Source organism: Buteo buteo, chromosome 2, assembly GCF_964188355.1.
Source record: "Buteo buteo chromosome 2, bButBut1.hap1.1, whole genome shotgun sequence".
Lineage (NCBI taxonomy): Eukaryota > Metazoa > Chordata > Aves > Accipitriformes > Accipitridae > Buteo > Buteo buteo.
Genome location: NC_134172.1, coordinates 16370834 through 16391459, shown reverse-complemented (window position 1 = coordinate 16391459; position 20626 = coordinate 16370834). Strand labels below are relative to the sequence as shown.

Here is a 20626-nt window from a genome sequence, read left to right as displayed (position 1 = left end):
CAGTTTCTACAAGAGAAAATTTAAGATAAAGATGAAAAAGTATGACTGATGAACACAAGAGAACTTCAGTCATCATTATGGGGAAGGAAAAGATGCAGAAAGTGTAAGAAAAATGAAATCCAGAAACAAAAGGAAAAAAGAAAAGACAAGAAAAAATGAAAGAAAAGGCCTCTGTGTCTCTGACAGAGAAAAGATAATGCTTGTGTGGGCTGTGTTGCATCTGGATTCATGGCACATTCTCCCACTCTTATGTTAATTTTTTTTTGCATAAATCAGAAGCAACTAATTAAAAAAGAAATATTTAATTCTGACATGTTCTTTGAACTGGTGTTCCATCTGGTTCTGTTTGAATAGTAAAATCTGCTGTAGTTGTAAAAATTGGCAAGCAGCACTCTGGTAAAGAGAAACAAAAGAGACTCAGTACAGCAGGTTAATACACTAGCATTTCAACTTGAGACATTTCCAGAATTCAGCAAACCAAGTCGCTCCAGTATGGAAACTATAAAGATCAAATGTGAAAGAGAAATGCTGTGAGTGGGCCGGGAGAAGCACTGCCACTGGTACACATTAGCTCTGTGTGATATTTTTAGTGTGAGTCTTTGAAGGAGTTTGGTTTAAAAGCAAGGGCGATGCAATGCTCCCCTGAAATGGGCTCACTATATCATGTGAAATGCAACCAGTGCACATGCGGTGATAGGGAACGATCCTTCTGCTAGTCATTTGCAAGCTCCACCTTAAGCATTCATGTGGTGCTCCGGTGTGACATGATCGTTATTCAGAAGACTCAGAAAATACCTTCTTCTTAATTTATTTTTTTTACTTGAAAACTACTTAAAACCTGAACACCAAGATACAATAAACTCTGATAACAAAGGGAGGAAAATGTAATCGTATTGGGATTCTATAGACTCTGGGATCTATGTAATCAGCATCTTATGCCATTCGAACCCTCTCTGTAGCAATGAAGAGAAAGGCTGATTAACTCCCAGTGCTTTAGAAAAAGATTGTTTTACATCTTGCAGAAGCATATCTTGCTGTGAAATATTACTTCTTTAAAATGAAAACCTTTGCTTCGGCACTACATTAACTTGCAAATGGATAACCTAAGACATGTACAATGACTTGGTCAAAAAAGGAGGAATGTGAATGGCCCCTTTCTCCAGCTAAGATACTTAGGAACCCTTGCTGAGCAATAAATGAGTCAGGAACGTAATACTTTTAATTAACGTTTTCTGAATACTTATTTGTAATTTACATTTAATTTTAAACCTGAGCTTAATCCTCTGATCTGGAATGAAGACAACTATTTAGTGCAGTTTGAATGTAACCTTCCCCAGTTTGTGTTAGAAACTATAGAAAAGGGAAACTCTATAGCAATACTTGCAGAACCACTCTTTTCTGAGAGAAGGACATAATTGTAGGACTTTTTTTCCCCTAAGTGTACTGAGCAACTAATGCACAAATGGGAAACAAGTAATCCAAAGCTTCTCTATCAGACTGCTTCACATGCGAATAACTGGGCTTTGGGTGGAAAACACTGAATTTTGTCTATAAAGTTCTTCTGTTGCATTTTTTTGCCAGCTGCTGTCCTGTTAAAATCAGAGGGTACAGGCAGAAGGGCTTGAGTTGTAATACATTCTGGTATTTTGAATGTAAGTACAATATTACACATGCGTAAACACACAGAAATAACCTCTGCTTCTTCCTGTTTCACAGCATACCTATGCTAATTGGGTAGGAAGCTGTTAAGTGAGGGGATGATATATTATGCAGAATTAAACCTCTACTGTCTCAGATAGCACATGTTGATGGTGTAGATAGATCTGACTGTGCAATCACTGTGTTCAGAGTGAGTTCCCCTAAAATCACTGGAATTCGCTACACTTAGATGTTTTTGAAAGTTCAGGCTTTGGGCTTTCTATAAAAAATAGCAACAAAATGAGGAAAAAGTGCCAGTGTCTAAGATTTAATATTTTTTAAGCCTAATTTCACTGCCAATTGCAATAGGTGTATAACCTGTGTCACATAGAAATATATGTATTTTCTTGTGATCAGCTTTCTCATCTTGGAAAATCGGCACAGTCTCTTTAAATCAGTCAGTCATCCACAGGAGTCTGCATTCACTTATTCTCTGTTAAATGGAACTGTCAGTTTTGTTGCACCAAAATTCGATTTTCTATTTCATACACATTGTGTATGATGATTTTAATTTACTACTGGGTCACCAAGCAAGTCACTGTTTTTTTAAAATATGAGTTTCTGCTACTTTCTAGAAAAATGTCAGGTAGCTGCAGTTAGGTGGTGTGGTGAGGGTACTGTAAATGTATGGTGAAAAACAAGGGATAAAGACTATACATGCAAAGATAATCTTGCTTTTTCCTTGGTATGTCCCTCATAGCTCTGAGGAAATGCACTGGTATAGATGAAATACTTCCAAGGTTGTGATTTGGAAGATCTGCTGCTGAGAGCGGTGCTCTTGTCCTGTGCTAGAAGAGGAAGGGGGACAGCAGAAGGGATGGTGGAGGCCAGTGACTACCGAGACAACTTGCCCCCCTGGTGCTAAAGCAAACCAGGGAGACTGGCTGCCCCCAGCTCCGCCCTGCTCTTAACAAAGCCCGCTCAAACTCCAGCCATGGGGATTTCACTTCTAGGATTTCTTTGGCCACATAATGGCGCCAGGTTTGTGTATAACCCCACTCTGCCTCTCTAAAAGTTACTCTACCTCCAGCTATGTAAAGAGCAAAGCTTGATTTCTAAGTGCTGTGGCTTTTTAAAATAAACACAGGATGTATTTTCTTAGTTAAGCATATCATGAAAGGAGGGAACACTCCTATGGACAGTTAATTTTTATGGCCTGATAAGAGCATTTAAAAATTATTCTGTGTTATGTCAGCCCTTCAGCCCATAGCTTGAATTTAATAATATTTGCAATGGAATAGCCTGCTCCTGTCTCTGTTAAGGCTGAAAGCCACCTTAGTCTATATTAAAATAATCTATAACCTAAATATGACCAGTTAAAATACGCCCTGGTTTTATATGTGATAGGACAAAATGATGTTTTCAGCAGCTTCAGAGGATCAACACCAGAAATTATTTTGGCCCAAAGTGTTCAACACAGGAGGCTGCAATGAAGAGAAAGACCAGACTACATAGGTACAGCTAGTTGGTGGAAGTTATGGGTAAACAGTGCTTCTCTGATGAGAAGCCAGTTGTTCCTGAAAACAGAGGAACTGAACCTCAGCTTAATGTTTGGTCAACTGTGTGTTCTCTGCTAGTAGGTTTTGTTTATCAGACAGCTATGGAGTTTACTCTGATGCCTTTTTTAAGAGTTTTTTAAAACCTCAAAAGAAAACGTTAGAGGTAAAGCAAAAATGGAAGTACTTCCTTGTTGAAATAGACCTTCTTCTTTTTTTTTTTTTTTTTTTTTCTTTTTTTTTGTGGGAAGAAGACAAATTGCTTTCTGAAGGCCAGGTATTTACCTCTTGGAAGAAATCTCATTTATCCTGCCACTTTGCCTGTTTTGCTACTGCTGTGAAAATGTCACCTAATGGGCAGAACAGAATTAAACTGGGACAGACAAGCAGGATGATACAAGGACAGGGGAGGCAAATAATAGCTCAGGAACAGAAAAACTGGAGCATGGATGCTGGGATGGGGAAGGGCCCATAGGACTTAAACTCTTCAGCTTCATACTACTGTGCAGGTGTGGAAAGAGTGAATAAAAATGCACAATCGTCTCTGCAAAGCACTCAGCAGTACACCTATCATCTCCAACCAGGGGTCGGCCCCGTGAGAACAGAGACCTTTAGCTCAGTAACAACTCTGCTTATTATAACATGCCTCAGCTGTGCGTTCCTACCCAAGGCTGTATTTCTAGCCACTACCCTCAGTCACTTAACTTCTAGCCTTGAGCTCTACCTCACCTGCCGTTTGACACCTGCCTAGTCTTGTAGATTAATTTATTTCTGCTGGACTCAGAAAAATCTCCTTCCGAGATACCTTCCTTCACATCTGCAGCAAGTCCTGGCTGCGGCGGAGCAGATGTGTTGCAGCGCCTGGTAGCTGGGTGGGCGAGGCTGCCTCAGCCCCCACGGGGTCTGCAAGCCATCTGGGAGAGAGCTCCCCTACCAAGCAGAATGGCGCAAACAACTGATTTTTTGGCTTGATGGCAGTTTCAAAACCAGCAAACAATAACAAATGTTTTGAGTCAAGCCAAACACGTGAACCGAAAAAAAAAAAGAGAGAGAAGAATGATTTTGTACAGAGTTTTTTAAGTGGCTTTAATTTCTGTGAAAGAAAGTAGAAGAAAATGATGTTGTGATTTAAAAAAACCTGTGGTGTTTAGTTTAAAAACATATTTAAAGGTTTTAATTTCTTTCCCTCCTGGAACCAACTAGTGAAAGTGAGATAAATTTACAAAATTATTTCAGTAGATGCTGAATCAGTGCTTTTGCTGGACACATTTTTAATTCGCTATCTCAGCTCTAAATGGCCATCTGTCTTGCAGCCGTTGAGGGGATGTAGGGCTGGACTGGGAAGTGGATGCATAAGTAATTACAGAGTTATATACAAACTACTCGGATCTTCGCATAATGGTTCCCCTGAAAGAACTGCAACTATTATAATGATTAGGCTGGTAGTGGAGGCTCGGAGGGGCTCCGCTTCTGCTGATCCTCCATATGTTGCGCGCAGGATCGCTTGAAGCCACGCCGGACTCCCCTCTGTATTAGGGCTGATGCTGAAACATGTCAGAGGGAGGTAGAGAGGATTTTCTTCTAAACTGCATTTTGCACCTGCACTTCTGGAGCAATAAGGCTGCCAATGGTTTTGCGCAGTTCTCTGAGCATCCCTTCAGCCTCCCCAGAGTGATAAATCTATGGCTGGGAACTTTCTTTGAATAATCAAAAAAACCTTCATACTTTGTAGGGCCCTTTTATTTCTCCCTCTCCCTCTTGTCTAACTTCAGTACTTGCCTTTGTGAAACTCTACCATTTGTTCCCATGTCACAGTAAATAAAGGTACGAATATATCCTGCTGGGTCAATTAACCCTGGTTCTGCGCTGTGTCACAGTCTGTACCGGCTGTGATTTCCAGAAAGGAATATTCTTTTGTCATTCTTTGCCATGTGCAAAGTATGTTAAGACCATAAGATAACTGTAGCACTTTTCCACACAAAGCTAACTCTGCTTTTTGTAATTTCTGGAGTGCAGTTATGAACTGTAAAATGACGTGAACCAAACACATGACTTGTGTTCTAAAGTGGTAGAGAAGACAAAGGACTGGCAGTTTTTGTGCTTTCATGTCAGTGTGCTCCCTAATGATGGGCAAGCCCCGCCACAAAGCCTCTGAACTTCAGCTCTCAGTCAGTCCTTCAAAGACTAGGAGAACTGGGAGGCTGAGGTTTCCCAGGTTTCATGTTATTCTATGCAGTAATATTATGCACTTCACTGCAACCTCCAAAAGAAACAGAAATAATAAGAATAAAAATAACAGGCATTGTTGACTTGCACTTCCTTGAGCTTTCATGTGAAATACTTAGATAAGCTTGCTCAGTAAAGTCAACCTAAACAGCTGCCTGATGTAAGAATAAACCTGTTAATGAAACAAATGTGCTGTGCAGTGGCATATATAAATACTGACTATATTTTTAAGTGAATACCTGATAAGGAAATAAGCTATGACACAGATGAAAGGTCAAGACATCAAATGATGAACTGCAATTATTTTCAGAAGTGCTACAGGAATAAATCTGTACTAATCTATATACCAGTTCACATCAGCGATGCATGCTCCTGGGTTTCTCTTACAAAGGAGCAAATAATGAAGAATGTAGGTTACCGCAAATGTAAAGGAATGAAGACAAATGTGGAAGGAAAATTCCACCTCAGAGGTCCCTCTCACTCTGGTGAAGTAGTGTATACATAGAAGTGTTTTAAATCAATGGAAGTATATTTTCCTTGCATGGGAGAGTTAGTGTTAAATAAACAACTGATATTTCAATCAGTGGAGGCGAGGGGGATCTCCCAGGTTGCTTTTTGAGGAGGTCTATTCTTACCTCTCTCTGGCCTTTCTCCAGATCCCTAAATGCTGCAAGATGCAGGGGAAGAATTTTGCACCAGATCAGTTGATATTCCTAGGGCTGACTGCTCTAGGGGTCTAGAAAATTACTCTGCAAGAGTCGTCGGTGCCGAACGGATGGTTGGGGGACGAGGTGGAGGCAGGCGGGCAGAAGCCAGAGGGAGCGACCAGAGCTGCTCCCTGTGCCAACCTCTGACTCCGTCCGTTTCCACATCATACCAGATCTGTGCCCTGCTGAGAAACCCGGCAGCACAAATTTGGGCTAGATTAGCCATTTATGTCATATTAGCCAGAACACACAATAGGGAGTTCATCTTAGTGTATGGCCTTATGTCAGCTGCAGAATGACAGATAATACCCAATGCAGAGTATAACGTCTATTTATGTTAACCTCCTGTTAACCTTTTTTGAACAAATTTGAACTGGCAGAGTGTGTTTATATCAGAGTAGTGCTTTTTGGTTTATGGCTGCAAAGTTTTGATCTGATACTAGGATTCTTAAAGCTGGATTTATAGTTTTGTCCAACCCCAGCCATAATATGAACTGAAGATCTTGTGCTACTAACAAACATGCTTTGCTTTCTGGGCAAGCTGGAGGTCTAGCTCGGAGTTACAGGATGAGAGAAAAATTGTGCCACCCAGAAACAATCACCCAGCTTGGCAGGAGTGTACAGATTTGTGTTATATGCATTAGAAGAAACGTTTTGATAGAAAACATACAGATTCTGCAGTAAAAGTACCCAGAAGGTGTTGCTCCTTGCGGGTCTGAAAACTCACGCCATTATAAGGATTGATGATAGCACAGTTTCCCAGTGACCCTGGTAATAGGCAATCAGTCTCCCTTCAAAACCACACACACGTGGGTCTCAAGTGTCTTTAGCTGACGGCACCTATCCGGCCGGGCGCTCCTCCTGGAGCTTCCCTTGCTCCGGCGCTGCCCTGGGGGCTGCCGGCCGTGACCCACTGGGTCGCCCCTGAGGTGCAAGGGCTTGCTATGCACAGCGGCCCGTGGCTTCTGCTCAAAGGTTTCGCAAATAAGATGCAAAATGTTCCCTAAATATAAAGAATTCGCGTGTTACTTTTTCAGATGAGTGTAAACCTAACTGCCTTTCTTAAATGCAAACGTTAAATCTACTCTGTAAAAACACAATTACTGCTGCCATGGCAGAAATCAGTTGTCCCGTTTGAAGGAATGCCTTGAAAATGCAATCATAAAATCCCTGCATGTTATGGATTTCATTAACATTGTACTCCCCTAGGATTCCCAATTGCACAATAACAGGAGTTCTTTAAATTTTAAATACCACAGACAGGAACAGTTTCACTGAAACCAGATGTGAAACCCTCGCACTGGCCTTCTTACTGGTTCTAAGTACTGAAACTGGCTGGTAATTGATACCTATTAACATGTTTGTTGTTCAGATTACAGAAATGGAAACACTATACTATTTTTCCTGTGAAAGGATACGTTAATGAGGGACAATGACTTACGTTGCAATGGCAGTTCCCTGCTCTTGATTAGATTAAAGGCCTGTTTTTATTTTTTATTTTAAATTATGCTATTTCACACCGAAGGGCAATCGAGTGTGTGAAATGTAACTGTAATAAACAAGTAGGCTGAGCTTAAGGTTGAGGAGCTAATAACATCCCATATGACAATAAACTAACTTCATGCTTATTTTTGGCAGGTCTTGCCTCATGCATATCTTTATTCCATTCGTATTAGAAAATCCACAGACTTTATTAATGTGTTTTTAAAAAAGAAATTCAATCTGGAGTGACTCTGTTTCTGATTATAGAGTCACTCCAAAATCTCAGGCTAGTTGAGCAATTTTCAAAAGTGTGTTTGAGGGTAAAAATAAAATGGAGATAGTATGGTGCAGACTTATGGTGTGACTGTGCTATGGATATTTTGAATCTAAGCTTCGACATTTATTTCCAAACAATTAAGGAAAGGAACGGACAGGCAACTTTCACTTAGCAGAGCCCGGCAAGCAGGTGGCATTCAGATGAACTCAGGAGTTAGTACCTTGTCAGCCACAAAGGAGCAATCTAGTTTTTTCACCAAAGAATGGGTTCCACATCCACAGATGGAATTCATGCAAATCCATTACTAACAGCAAGCCAACACTATTTTCTAAATTCTTTTCAGCGAAACGGTCCAAAAGACGTCAACACCTCAATGGAGACAATCATATCGCATGCCCTCTAGACGTCCTCTATAGATATCAATCTCCCTTTGCTGATACTTAACTGAGGTTTTCTGTTTCTTTTGTTTTAGCAAAAACATTAACCTTGAAAGGAGGGGTAAAAGGAAAGGTAAGGAGAACTATAATATTTCCCCTACATAAAAAAAATGATACACTAAGGAAATTAGTATTTGGAGCTGAATTTTCAAGCTGCTTTGCCCATGTATGGATTGTACATATCTCATATATATGATGTAGTTGCATATGCATATTAGCAGTTTGAAGGCAGACATCACTACTTAACCAGCTGCAGTGTGTGTGCAGGTATGGAAACCTGCAATTGTGAAAAGATTAATGAATACTGATATACACAAAATCTTTGTCTCTCAGACAAGGGCACATAGGCAGAAATTTTTGCTTTGAAAGTTCCAAGTTCAGCATTGCTGTATCCTTCAGACTGTTTTTTGCTGTTGAATATTTTCTAGAGTTCTTGCTCTGTACAACAAAAATCCATTTACACTGTACTGCTCAAAAGCAAATACTTCACATGACTAGTTTACAATAGCATACAAAACAAAACAGAACAAAGTGACCTCAGTCCTTCGTATACAATGTCTTCCTCCTTTTATAAAATATTATGATTTTTTTCAGCGGGTAATTTCAGAGTATTTTATTAGTTGCATGTCCTTGGTTGTTTGTCTGTAAACTCTTATGGAGATGAACATCTGTTCCTGGGGATATTTGTACAGAGGAAACATGGGATTTCAATATTTTATCCAGATAGAAACTTGCAACGTGTGCTTACTGCCAGCGGCATCGAGCCTTTGTAGACGATGGCAGTTCACACGTGCAAGGACCCTGCTATTGAAGTGCCTGATGGTCTGAAGTGCTTAGCACCCATCTCACAATTGTCAACTCAGTTTAACAGGAAAGCATTTGGAACACATTTGGAAGTCTGAATTAACAATGTTAGTATGGAATTAAACTATAATAAATAAGAATTAATATCCTCCTAATACAAATGGAACCAAAGATGAGTTAAACCGTTGTACCTTGTGAAAAGCCAGGGGATGGCATACTCAATCTCCAGCCTAGCTTGGTTGCTTCTGCTACGCAGGTTGAGTGGTAGAAATGATTAACAGCTCCTCTGCGACACGTATTAAGCGCACCTATTGAATGCAATGAATCTTCAAGCAAGACTTTGTAGGCTCAGTCTTGCAAACAAGCCCCAGCTCTGCAGCGAAGGCTGCTACAGCCTAGTTGCTCTGTCATGAAGTCGCCTTGGGGGTGCCAGTGCCTCTGCAGGGGCCCTGGGCAGTGGAGGAGATACACCATGCCAGGACTGCTCAGGGAAATGGTTCCAAACCGGGGGCTGGGTGAAGTAGGTGAGAGCTGTGCCATGAGCGTGAGCAGTACAGCATCCAAATAACCACCAACTTCTTGGCTGATGTGGTAGCTGGAGGCAGTGTAAAGATGCTAAAAATTATGCTCAGTGGTTTATGGCAGAAGGCAAAGGAGGCTGAGAAATTCATGGGCAGGAGGCCTGAAATACTCTGAGCTGTTTTAAGCATAAACCCCGGAGTAGCTTGGATTCTGTTATGTGTTTATTATTAAGAAAGTTAATGGCTAAAAAAAGTCCTTTGAAATTTTTTCTCAGAAAGATCTAGTTCTAAGTGAAAGGATTAAGCTCTCTCTATATATGTACGTAGTCATCATAACTTAATAAAGTTAATAAGCACACACAACACTTGAATGAGATTTGACTCGCTCTCTTGTTTTGATTATGCAGTCATAAATGCATAAGTGACAGCAGAAAAGAAGGAAATAAAGAAAAAGTGGCAGCCCTCTGACCAGATGAAACACATGGAATTTGATTCTGATGCATTCCACCCCTTTTCCATGTGCATTCCATGGATTGCAAGTGGCAATGATTAATAACAAGCCTTGCACTTAGATAAGGCTGGGGAGATTTTAGCATTTATTCCTGAGTAAGGAAAAAGGATCAACAGATTTTTTTTGCCGCTCTGAAGTCTGGTTAGGTCCATCATACATGATTACCAAGTTTCCAAGAGCTCAGGATGTGTAGGGGCCCCTAAGCAGGACACCTGAGAGTCCCATTGTGTGCCAAGGATCAGAAATGAAAGATTTCCCTCTCTTTCTTCCCTTCACTAACTGCTACTCAACATATTTTTAAGCTTTCTTGCAGACAGCAAACCTCACAGGAAACACCAATGTGAACATTCGTATGGACGGCTAATAAGGCATTGTTTTTATATGTCAGTTAGTAATTTCTTATAGAAAACAACAGAAGCAGGAGGAATCTTTCAAATATATGAACAAGTTTTCAATATTAGTAATATTGATCTAATATGTGGAAGTAATATTGGTCTAATATGCGCAAGCCTTTCTCTTAGCTTTTGCCAACAGAAATAGAATCTAGGTTACAACTAAGAAGTGTAAGTCAACCGACAATTAAGATAAATCAGTGGTTTTTTCACCTAATGATATTAATACTTGCCTGCTAGTATAGGTTATTTGTATACAGGAATTCATATGAATAACTATAACCTGCTCAGGAGACATGCACCATTAAGCTATGGACCTGATAACAAATAGCAAGCAACAAGCCCAAGTAGTCTGACTGACCTCAAGGAGTCTCTTTGTGGCAACAAATGTTTGCACGATTTCTCCTGTATTAACAGAGCAAAGCTGAGGCAGCCAATCTTGCTAATGAATGTTGTGTTTAAGGATGTGGAAGAATAGCCACTAGACAGAGACCACTGAACTTATTTCATGTATGACTTATTCTAGAATGGACATAGGTCTTCTGAGGTGAAATCTGAGTGCATGAAAACACCATGCTGTATTAATGCTTAACTGTAATCAGCTAGAGACATAGCACATGCTCAGTTTACTGGGACATTCCACTTTAAGTGCATGTTAAACTAATATTGACTTTTCCACTAAACCAAAATCTCTGTTATTTGTGCCCAGAAGACTGAAAAAACAATAGACGTGGGAAGCAGAAGAATTAATCTTCCTGACCTTTTCTTTTTTTATACCTTTGGGAGTCAGTCTTTTTTTGTGTGCCTAATAGGGAATGTGAGCTATTCACTTGCAGTGATTTGTAGATTATGTAGAAGTACTTTACTGTGGGGTTTTTTTTCTTTTGCATTCTCCACATTCAATAAACTCCACAGAGTATTATTAATAATATCTTTAAAACATTATCTTTTCACCTGTATCCATTCTCTGATAGAATCTTCCCCTGGGGTCCATCCATTCTCAGGGTAATTTAGCCGGGACCTTTCTGAAGACCAGATAGCGCTGTACTGGGAGGAGACAGTGATTTGATCAGAGTGAATTTCTCCTGACTCCATGCCCAGTGGTTCCATGCACTGGAAATCTGAAGAAAAATAAATTACCATCATTATTATGGTCAGCTTTTTGATTTAGACTTTGAATAATAAGAACGTTTTCCTGCTTTGAATATGAATATCTAAAGAATATATTTTTATGTGACTTTGAATTCTTTAGCAACTTTAAGTGAGGCAGTACTGGGCTTATGGTGTCATTCTTAATACTGTCATTTGAGTTGCCATGGCAATTCCTGCAATAATAATGCTATACAAATATTTTTAGCCCAGCATTGTAGCCATTTCAATATAGGACAATAGAATTCTCTTTTCTAGGGTAGCACAGGCACTTCTGTGGATTCATAATATAAAACAACGTATGTTGAACTCGTAATTATGCACAAAGCCAGGAAAGACAAACCAGATGACTGTATAAAATAATTTTATTTTAAAACTATTTACTCCAGTACAAAAAGTATAAAATGTTTTAAAAATATTATTAAAATTCTAGGTATCCTCTTTGCATCCTGGACACCGGAAAGAAACAGATAGACAAAATTTGAATCCAAGCCAGAAGATTATTGACCTAAGGGAATTACCACCTCTTCAATAACGTGCTGTATTTTAAATGAGTTGATCATCTCCATTCAATCTCTTTTTGTTGACACAAAAATTACCTAGGTAATTTAGAATCAATTGACGCCCTAGTCACTATATTGAGTTCAAAGTATGATAGGGCATGGAGACTAAATTCTTCCTTCACTCTTCAAAAATAAAGGCTCCAACCCCCACCAAAGCAAGAGAGGCTGGTGGCTTTAGAGGGATCCTCACACCCAGATGCTCATGCATCCCCCTGTCAGAAGTTTACCAACCCCATTGCAAGGGCAGGAGCAAATAACATGTGCTTATGGTTCTGTGCAGGGACTTCATAGTATATAAATATAATTCATTCCTTCATTAACAGTTTAAATTAAAATACCAGTGTGTGAAGTGGAGGCCCTGACATATGAGTACACACTCCTTTTTATCATACCTTCTCTGGAGCTGATGTATCTCTAACAGAGGGGTGGGTCCTGAGCTTTTAATAAGCAAAGTTCTGATTTTTCAATGAAAATTAAAATATTCTGAAAAAAAAAAGTTTAAATCTTTTATCTGGGATCCAGAAACTTCTATTCAGAAATACTCTCACAGTACCTCACAGGAGTTGTAGTTAGGGTGCCCATAACTGAATTATCAAACTTGCTGCCAAACTGCATTTCCTGTGGTGTACCACCCTTTCCCCCATTTCTGTGCTGCTTCAACTTATTAGTGGCCTTGGGTGAAGTACTGAAGCTGAACTACATTAGGGTAAGACTCAAAGTAAATTAACTTCTGCTTGGAATCAGAAGCAGAGCCCTAAGCCACTACAAAGAATGCAAGACATGGTAGGTGGGAGTCATACTAAAATATCTAAAAAGTAGGTGTCCAGTTTGATCTAGACATGCGGGCTTTCCCTGTGGTCTGCTGAGAGGGACAAGTACCTCCTGGGGGCATCTTACATGGCTGAGATACGGAGGCTGAGTTGTCTTCTGGAGGTGACCCTCTCTGTACTGAAAACACAAAGAGCAAGGGTGGCCGAAATCAAACGAGAAGAATCACTCCTCTGTCTAGGCCTGAATCATAGAAAATGTTTCTTCTTATCATCCAAAAGGGTTTTCACACACACTAACTTCTGTTCTGTTGTCCTGTGTTTAAAAGAGCTGAAGACATCCCAGCATAGCAGATATTATCAATTCTGGCTCCAGTGTGATGATGCCTCTACAGCCCAGGTAGAGATGACTGTGGAGGAGATGGACATGGGGACCCAAGTTGCCTGTGCTAGCTAATGATGGGGTAGGAACAGCACCTACATAAGGAGAAGCCAAACTAGCTGGAGATACAGTCTGACAGAGACAGAGGAGAGTGCTTCCCATCCACAGAGGCTGGGTATGTGCCATTGCCTCTTACTGGTTATGCATGTACAAGAAAGCTATTAAAGAGGCAAGGGTAGGAAGAGAGGTGGGGAGTAATGGAGATAATTTCAGTTTACTCATTTTTTTTTTGTTCCTTCTAAACAAGTACATCAAATCTGGATAAATCTGCTCAAAACTCAATAAGTTGTGGAAAGGAGAGAGAGTATGATTTAAAGTGTGTGTTTTATCATTAAGGAAAGCAAGGAAATCTGCAAGGACATGGTGTAACACAGCCTGTTATTTTCCTGCATCTCCCTCACTTCATTTCATTCTCCATCCAAAGGGTAAGCATGAAAATGAGGCAACTGGGAAAAAAAATACGAGATGGAGAACAAAGCTTAGATAGCTTATGAAATGGTTTAACAAGAGCACATGTATTAAATGGGTTCTTTTTATTCAACAAATAGATCATCAAAGCTTATTCCATGTAATAAAAGAAGGCTTGGGATAGTGCATTCATTGTTCATGTTTCATTGTTTTAATGCAAGTGTTCAATTGCTCTGTATTCCTGCGTTTCCTTGGTCAGCACAGTTTTTCACAATAATTACCCGAACTTCCTGGCAATAATGTGGAATAAAACTGTAAGGAGAATTCTGTTTCTTGCACTGTTTTTCAAAGGGCAGCTATTCTTTAAAAAAAAAAAAAAAAAGAAAAAAGCAAGACAGAACCAACCCTTCCCCACCATCTTATTTATTTAAGGTTTCTTTAAAGTTTTATGCAACACCTGGTGTGCAAGAAGACATAACAGAGAATATTTTCCAAGAAGCTCTGCAGTATAGATAAATACTGACCTTCTGATACACTGCTCTGTGACACGCTGTAGTTTGCTGAGAATCCCTCTTTTGCTATTGCACTGTCAGTGTAAAATACCATTGAAAGGATCCCTGTTGAAGACCGGACACGTCCTGGGTTGTTCTGCCCACAATAACGCCCTATGTGTGGGCCAACTGCAAAGAGACAGGATATAATAGTAAACTACCAGTTCTACTACAACAATAGATGCCACTACAATAGCCTTCTGAAGAGAGTCCCTCAGCAGCAAATAGTGAACCTCTACAACAGTTCAAAATCACAATCTCATCAATAACTTAGCGGTGAACAATAAATTGCTTATCCTACGCCAGTAATCCTACTTCTAAAATGTTCCAGATAGCACTCCATAAACCTCTGAAAATGTAAAGAACCAGGATTTTAGAAAGTGTCCTTTAAAGTGTGCAGAGAGGGCAACAATGCACAAAATTATATGTGCAAACACCAGAAGTATTTTCCAAAGTGTGATTGAAGCACCTATTTTATGACAAGGACATCTGAATGGCCTGATTTGCTGACGCAGTCTACAAGATGCACTGGGAATAGAAGTTCAAACAGCACCTTCCAGGTTTTAAGCTCAATACTGCAAATAATCTGTTAATTTTATAGTGAACTTAGAAAAACATTTTTGCACTCATGTTGAGACTGTGACCAATGACTCTTTATGCCCTCCTATTTAGCCTTCCAGCACACCCTCACAGATCTTTTGCCCATATGCTCGATATTAAAGAATACTGTAAAAGAATTCAAGAGGAATATCTTAATCCTTTCAAAAGAGCAAGGATTTCTTAAGTATATCTCCAGTCACAGAACACACACACACATACACACATACATGATCTCTCTCAGTGTTAATAATGTATAAACCAATTCCTGATATTTTTCTGGATTTCCTGTGCAGTGAGATAATCTTTTTCCTTAATTAAGCCACTCAATTTGCAACCAACATATGTGGCCTTCTAGCACTTGAGCATTCCCTACAGATAGGTCCCTAGGTTGTTGAATAGTGGTATGTCTGTGCTTACAAACAATATGAAAAGATAATGCTGAAACCCATCCATGGAGTCAATCATGAAAATAATCATAAGATGTCATTCTAATGCTTACACCACTGGCTTTCCAGGATTAAATTAACACCTTGTCATTTCTCTAGGAAGTCCATTTCACTTTCAGTTTAAAATAGAATATGTTTATATATCCTAATTATTCACAGTTCAAAGAAAATCCTTAGCTAACATAATTTTGTAGTCATTTATTGGCATTTTCCAGCAAGTAAAACAGTTCCAGCTTGGAATAACTTTATTATGTAAGCTACACATTTCTGTAAGGCCCTAGAGTTGCCAGAAAGACGGGGCTCAGATGTTATAGCTCTTGCTGCCAGCATGTGCTTTTCTATCCATATTCTGGCCATAGTTAGTCTTCAGTTGCCTTGGCAATCCCATGGCATTTAAAATACCTGCCAGTTCAGCCCCTTTCCACCAGGATTGTTCAATGCATTATTGATAGAATGAAACACCCTATAGAGGATATGAGTTGAATTCTTCCTCATACTAGAAAACATTAAAGCTTTACAGTTTTATTATTTGGAGTGAGAAAGTTGTTTTAGACTGTTACTATTAGTGGCTTTTTAAAACCACAAAATAATGCCCCCACTCCAAATGCTGCAGATTTGGTGGTGGTTTTGGGGTTTTTTTTTGCTTTTGCATTTTCTATGTGCAAACAGCTCTGATCCTGCTCTTTCCCATGATGGCTTTCAACATTATAGCTGTTGACGCTGCTCTGAACCGCAAGAAAATAAGGAGGATAAGGCCACCATGTTATGGCACTCTGAGCCTCCCTCCTCCCATTTCCTGTAGGGAAGCCTCTTTGAAATGACAAACAGAAGAGAACTTTGTTTAAAGCAGACAGGCTTTAAGATTCCCCATGACTCACTGGTTTATAATTTTTAAGACATATTTAGTGATTCTGCATTTCAGTCTTCTACAGATTGGCCCTGCTGTCACAGTACTGTTCCCTTTGCTAGCTATGTAGATGCAAGAGCCAAAAACTTGCAGAATATGACACAAAGAGGTATTGAATTCTTTTGCACAACATGTAAACCTTAGCCTACTGAGCTAATATGGTATTGATCTAAGCAGAGCTGGATGAAATAGAGATTCTTATTCTTCTTACATAAATAGCTAACATGAAGTTCTCCTTTTTTCCATTCAAGTCTTGAAAACTGTTGAAAGACAAGAAATTATCAAATGTTTCAGGTGTGACCACATCAAGTAAATGCTGTGTGGGGAACACCATCTGAGCAATCATTCAGGGGATGATACTGCTGTCTGCTTAGGTAGACGATGCTACTGCTTTTTTTTCTTACCATCTTCCTGACCCTTCCTTATGAACCGAGATGGGCTTTCATATTAGACCATATACAGTTCCAAATGGGAATTTTAGGGTGGCAGGTGCTGAAAAGTCATTAGGCCCAGAAAGCTCTTTGCAACCTTTACCTGTAGGCCATCATGTTGCTTTGTCAGCATCCTCCAGGAACGCCGACTCCAAATATAAGTCACTTGGAAATGTCCTCAGTGAAGGACACTTCTACATTACCCACAGAACAAAGACATTTCAGGGAGCCAGCTACTTCATTTGACTGCCCATGCTGTAGCTATTTCTGGGACCTTGGCTCCTCTTTCCACCGGCATAGTATGATATAGTGGAAAACTGGGTAACTTTCAGGTTAAAAGATGGAGGGGCAACTAAGAAAACTGTTTTGCAAGCTTTTCCCAAAATGCAGAATCTAATTTTAGAACTTGAATAAATCCTTGATTATTCTTAATATGTATGTTTGAAGGTTTACAGATCTGAGTGCGGAACATATAGAATATGGCTGGTGATTTAAGACTAAATAGAAACCTTATCCTTATTAAATCTTTTCTTTTCTAGTGTTTGCCCTTCTGGACAAAGATTATCCGTATCAGGAAATTTTGAGACTTTTTGAAATACACATTTGCCCACCCAGTTGAAATCTTAGCTTTTGGAATTCAGTTTAAAAAAACCCAACAAAACACAAGCAAGGAAATATGGTATATCAGACTTCTAAAATATTAAAAGAAATGTCATGTTAACTAGCCATTTTACTGAATTTTAAAGCTGGTCTTTAAAAATATGCTGGTGTGCTGTGGACAGTATTTTCACAGCAGTATGATAGCTATTGACAAAACATTTGCACACAATTTAGGATGCTAAAGAGAAAAGAACTGAAAAATGAATCCCATCCTCACAGTCCACTATTAACCTACACTAAGCTTGTGTATGCTCTTGTGTCTTAATAGCTTCTCACAAGAGTGTAGAAAGCAACCACAACAGAGGAGAAACACACTTAGATTAATAGCAACCTTCATTTGCACTGATGTTAAAGACTGAAGTAAAGCATTTCGTTTTGCTCTGTAATTCAGTGGAAGCTCTTGTGGTATTGACCGAAGCAGCAATGCTTAGCCTGTGGTTCTCAAGCCATATGTAAACTTTTTTAAATTACTTTTGAGCCCCTAGTAGACAGTCTATAGAGCTTCAAAGAGAGCTGCATGATGAATACGTGCAATTCATCACTTAAGCTAGTCCTCGTTTTGAGTGGGCTATTTTTCTTCAAAATCATCAATGGACTTTTCTCAGCTGAGGCAGGCTGAGGTATATTTGTGCCTTGGGCAAAGATATTTTTGGAGTCTAGTTTATTCATGCAAAATCACAAATCTGTTCTGTGATCTACTCACTCTCCTGCTCTAACTCTACCTGTTATCTCCTTCAAACCATGGTCCATTTTCTGCACAATTTTTGTAATGTACACCTGTAGTTCCTGAATATTCTCCAACAGGTTTCGTTTCACTTATTGCTTTGTTTTAAAGAGACCAAAGGGTGCCCTTGGCAGGCAGTTACGCAGAAACAAAACGCCAGGTTTGAGGCATTCCTGAATGCCTACCATTCCCCTCCTGAACCAGCAAAACACTTACTTACACCAGTGTTTAACTTCAGATCTATAAGTGTCCTTGGTGAATTCTTTCTGAAGTCAATCTAACTGCTCACATGCTTCAAGGATAAGCACATGTTTTGCAGAATCAAGACACAAGTACTCAGCACTTGCCAGATTCAATCCACTAAAAGGACAACCAGGTAGGCTGAGGGCTCCATGATTGTGACAGAGCATTTCACGATTAACGTCTTTGTGAATGACTGTTACAGTTGCTGGCAAATTGTCTAACAGAAAATTGTTTTCCGTCAGAAAAAATGGCAATTACATAGAAGGAAAAGGTAAATGGAAGCATACTGATTTTGACATATCCTTTTAAACATCATTGTGAAAATTTGTTTAAGAGAACATTTCTCTTTTTGTTTTGCTTTTTTGAGGAAGTGAGGAAAAAAAAATCACAACTGTAGAAAACAGCATATTCATTTCCTGTTGATCTCTAGTGACTATAGCTGATCAAATTCTACAGTGAAAACATTTTCCACTTATGTTGGGTTTCATCTGCTCTAACTTAGGTATCTAAAGTTTCCATCTGAGTTAGTGATCCATAGCTCCCAGTACAGTCAATGAGATTAGAATCTCCAGAGGTCCATTAACTGCACCCTAAAGTAGGTGTCTGCGACAGATCAGAGTGGGGTGCTGTTCCCTGCTGAGAACAGAGGGACTGACAGTGCCTGGCTCAAATGTTGACACCTGGTTTCCAGAGTTGGGTGAGGGCAGCGTGTTCAGGGGGCTGTCCATCTAATTCTGCCCTGCTTGCGGCCACAACTATTTTCCATGGAACTGTTCTCTGTGTCCTATTAAAGAACTGCCATCATGCTGGTGAGCAAGGGATTTGAACTGAAGGATATACATTTTTTCTAAACATGTAAAAAATCCTTCTACTTCATGTTTATGAGTGTGGTGCAATGGCGGCTTTAACCTCTAACACTACTGGGCATGTGAGCAGCAATGCAGTGTAACAAAGCAAAATAGCTTCCTTTTTTACAGCTATGTCTATATCAGTAAGTAGAGCAGGCCAGGGACCAGCCTCTGGACCTGCAGCCAGTGGTCAGGGACTGTTCCTGGGACCAAACTAACAGTGTGACACACCTCGCTCCCATAGGGCTCTTCCCTCTGAAGCAAGATGGCTGTGTCCAATGTACCTGTTGGGAATGACCTCCGGCTTTCGCTGTCCTCCAAAACCCGCTTAGGAGTTGCTTGGGAAAGGGCAAACCGACGTGGGCTAAAATAATGCGAGGGAGTATGCCAGCAATTAAGTACACACAGGCACTCCTTGGCCCTGTTTTAGTTAATAGTGTAGATGTAGCTTTAGAATGTTTTTTCACAGACTAAAGGGAAATAGACAAATGGCTGAAAGACTCACCCTGGGTGAGCCTCCCTTCATGAAAGGCAACCATACTGTCTAATATTTTTCAAAAATTAACTACTTCCATGTAGATGCAAGTTAGATTTATTTTGCCTTCCTTTCTCTCTTTTTTTTTTTTTTTCCTTCCTCTTTTTCCCCCCCAGATTATCTGGATACTCTCTTTTTGATATCTAGAAACTTTTAATTTCTATCTTCAGTTTATGGCCAGGTCATACCAGTGGTTTCCTGTGTCAGCTTTGCTCTCTGGTTGAAATAATTATTCTCCCTCCCAGGCACTCATCCTGTGATGCATTTATAGAGAAGCAATCACATTCTCTCTGCCTTTGTAGTGTTAAGTTAACCAAGAGAGACTGGCTGCTGGCTAAGGATCGTCCTACAGTGAAATGATGCACCAAACATTTCCCTACAACTGCCGCAACCTCCAACAGTTTGTATCTAAGAAAACATTTCTTTCTAGTCTACAAATTCAGTTGAATATTTACAAACATGTAAACACTCTTATTGGAAGTCAGGATCATTTTGGGTTTAGACAGTTTGTGAGGGAATTGGAAGGCTGATAAAGCCTGTTGTTAATTGCTCTTCAGTATGGCTCAGTCGCTTTCTTGAACCAGGAAATTACCGCTTTGAAACCCCCTGACACTAACAATAATGCATTTCTTTTTGGTAATATTACACATAAATTGATGGATTGGATCATCTTTTCACATGTCAGTTTGAATGCAAGTTCTACAGGAATTCAGTTTGGACAGATTTGGCCTATGTACAAATAAACCTATTATTAAATGTTCCAGACATCATTATTGTAGTGTTACAATACTGTTTTCCTAA

At 39.7% G+C, this 20626-nt stretch overlaps 1 protein-coding gene across 2 annotated transcripts in view; it reads right to left on the bottom strand.

The window, feature by feature from the left end:
• NRP1 (neuropilin 1) overlaps nucleotides 1-20626 on the bottom strand; it is a 115616-nt gene that overhangs the window by 40454 nt on the left and 54536 nt on the right. For both annotated transcript variants that reach the window (XM_075046197.1, XM_075046205.1), the window contains exons 6-7: nucleotides 14405-14560; nucleotides 11506-11672 (exon numbers count right to left, since the gene is read on the bottom strand). In XM_075046197.1, the coding sequence (XP_074902298.1) occupies nucleotides 11506-11672; nucleotides 14405-14560 (323 nt within the window). The remainder of the gene's footprint in view (nucleotides 1-11505; nucleotides 11673-14404; nucleotides 14561-20626) is intronic.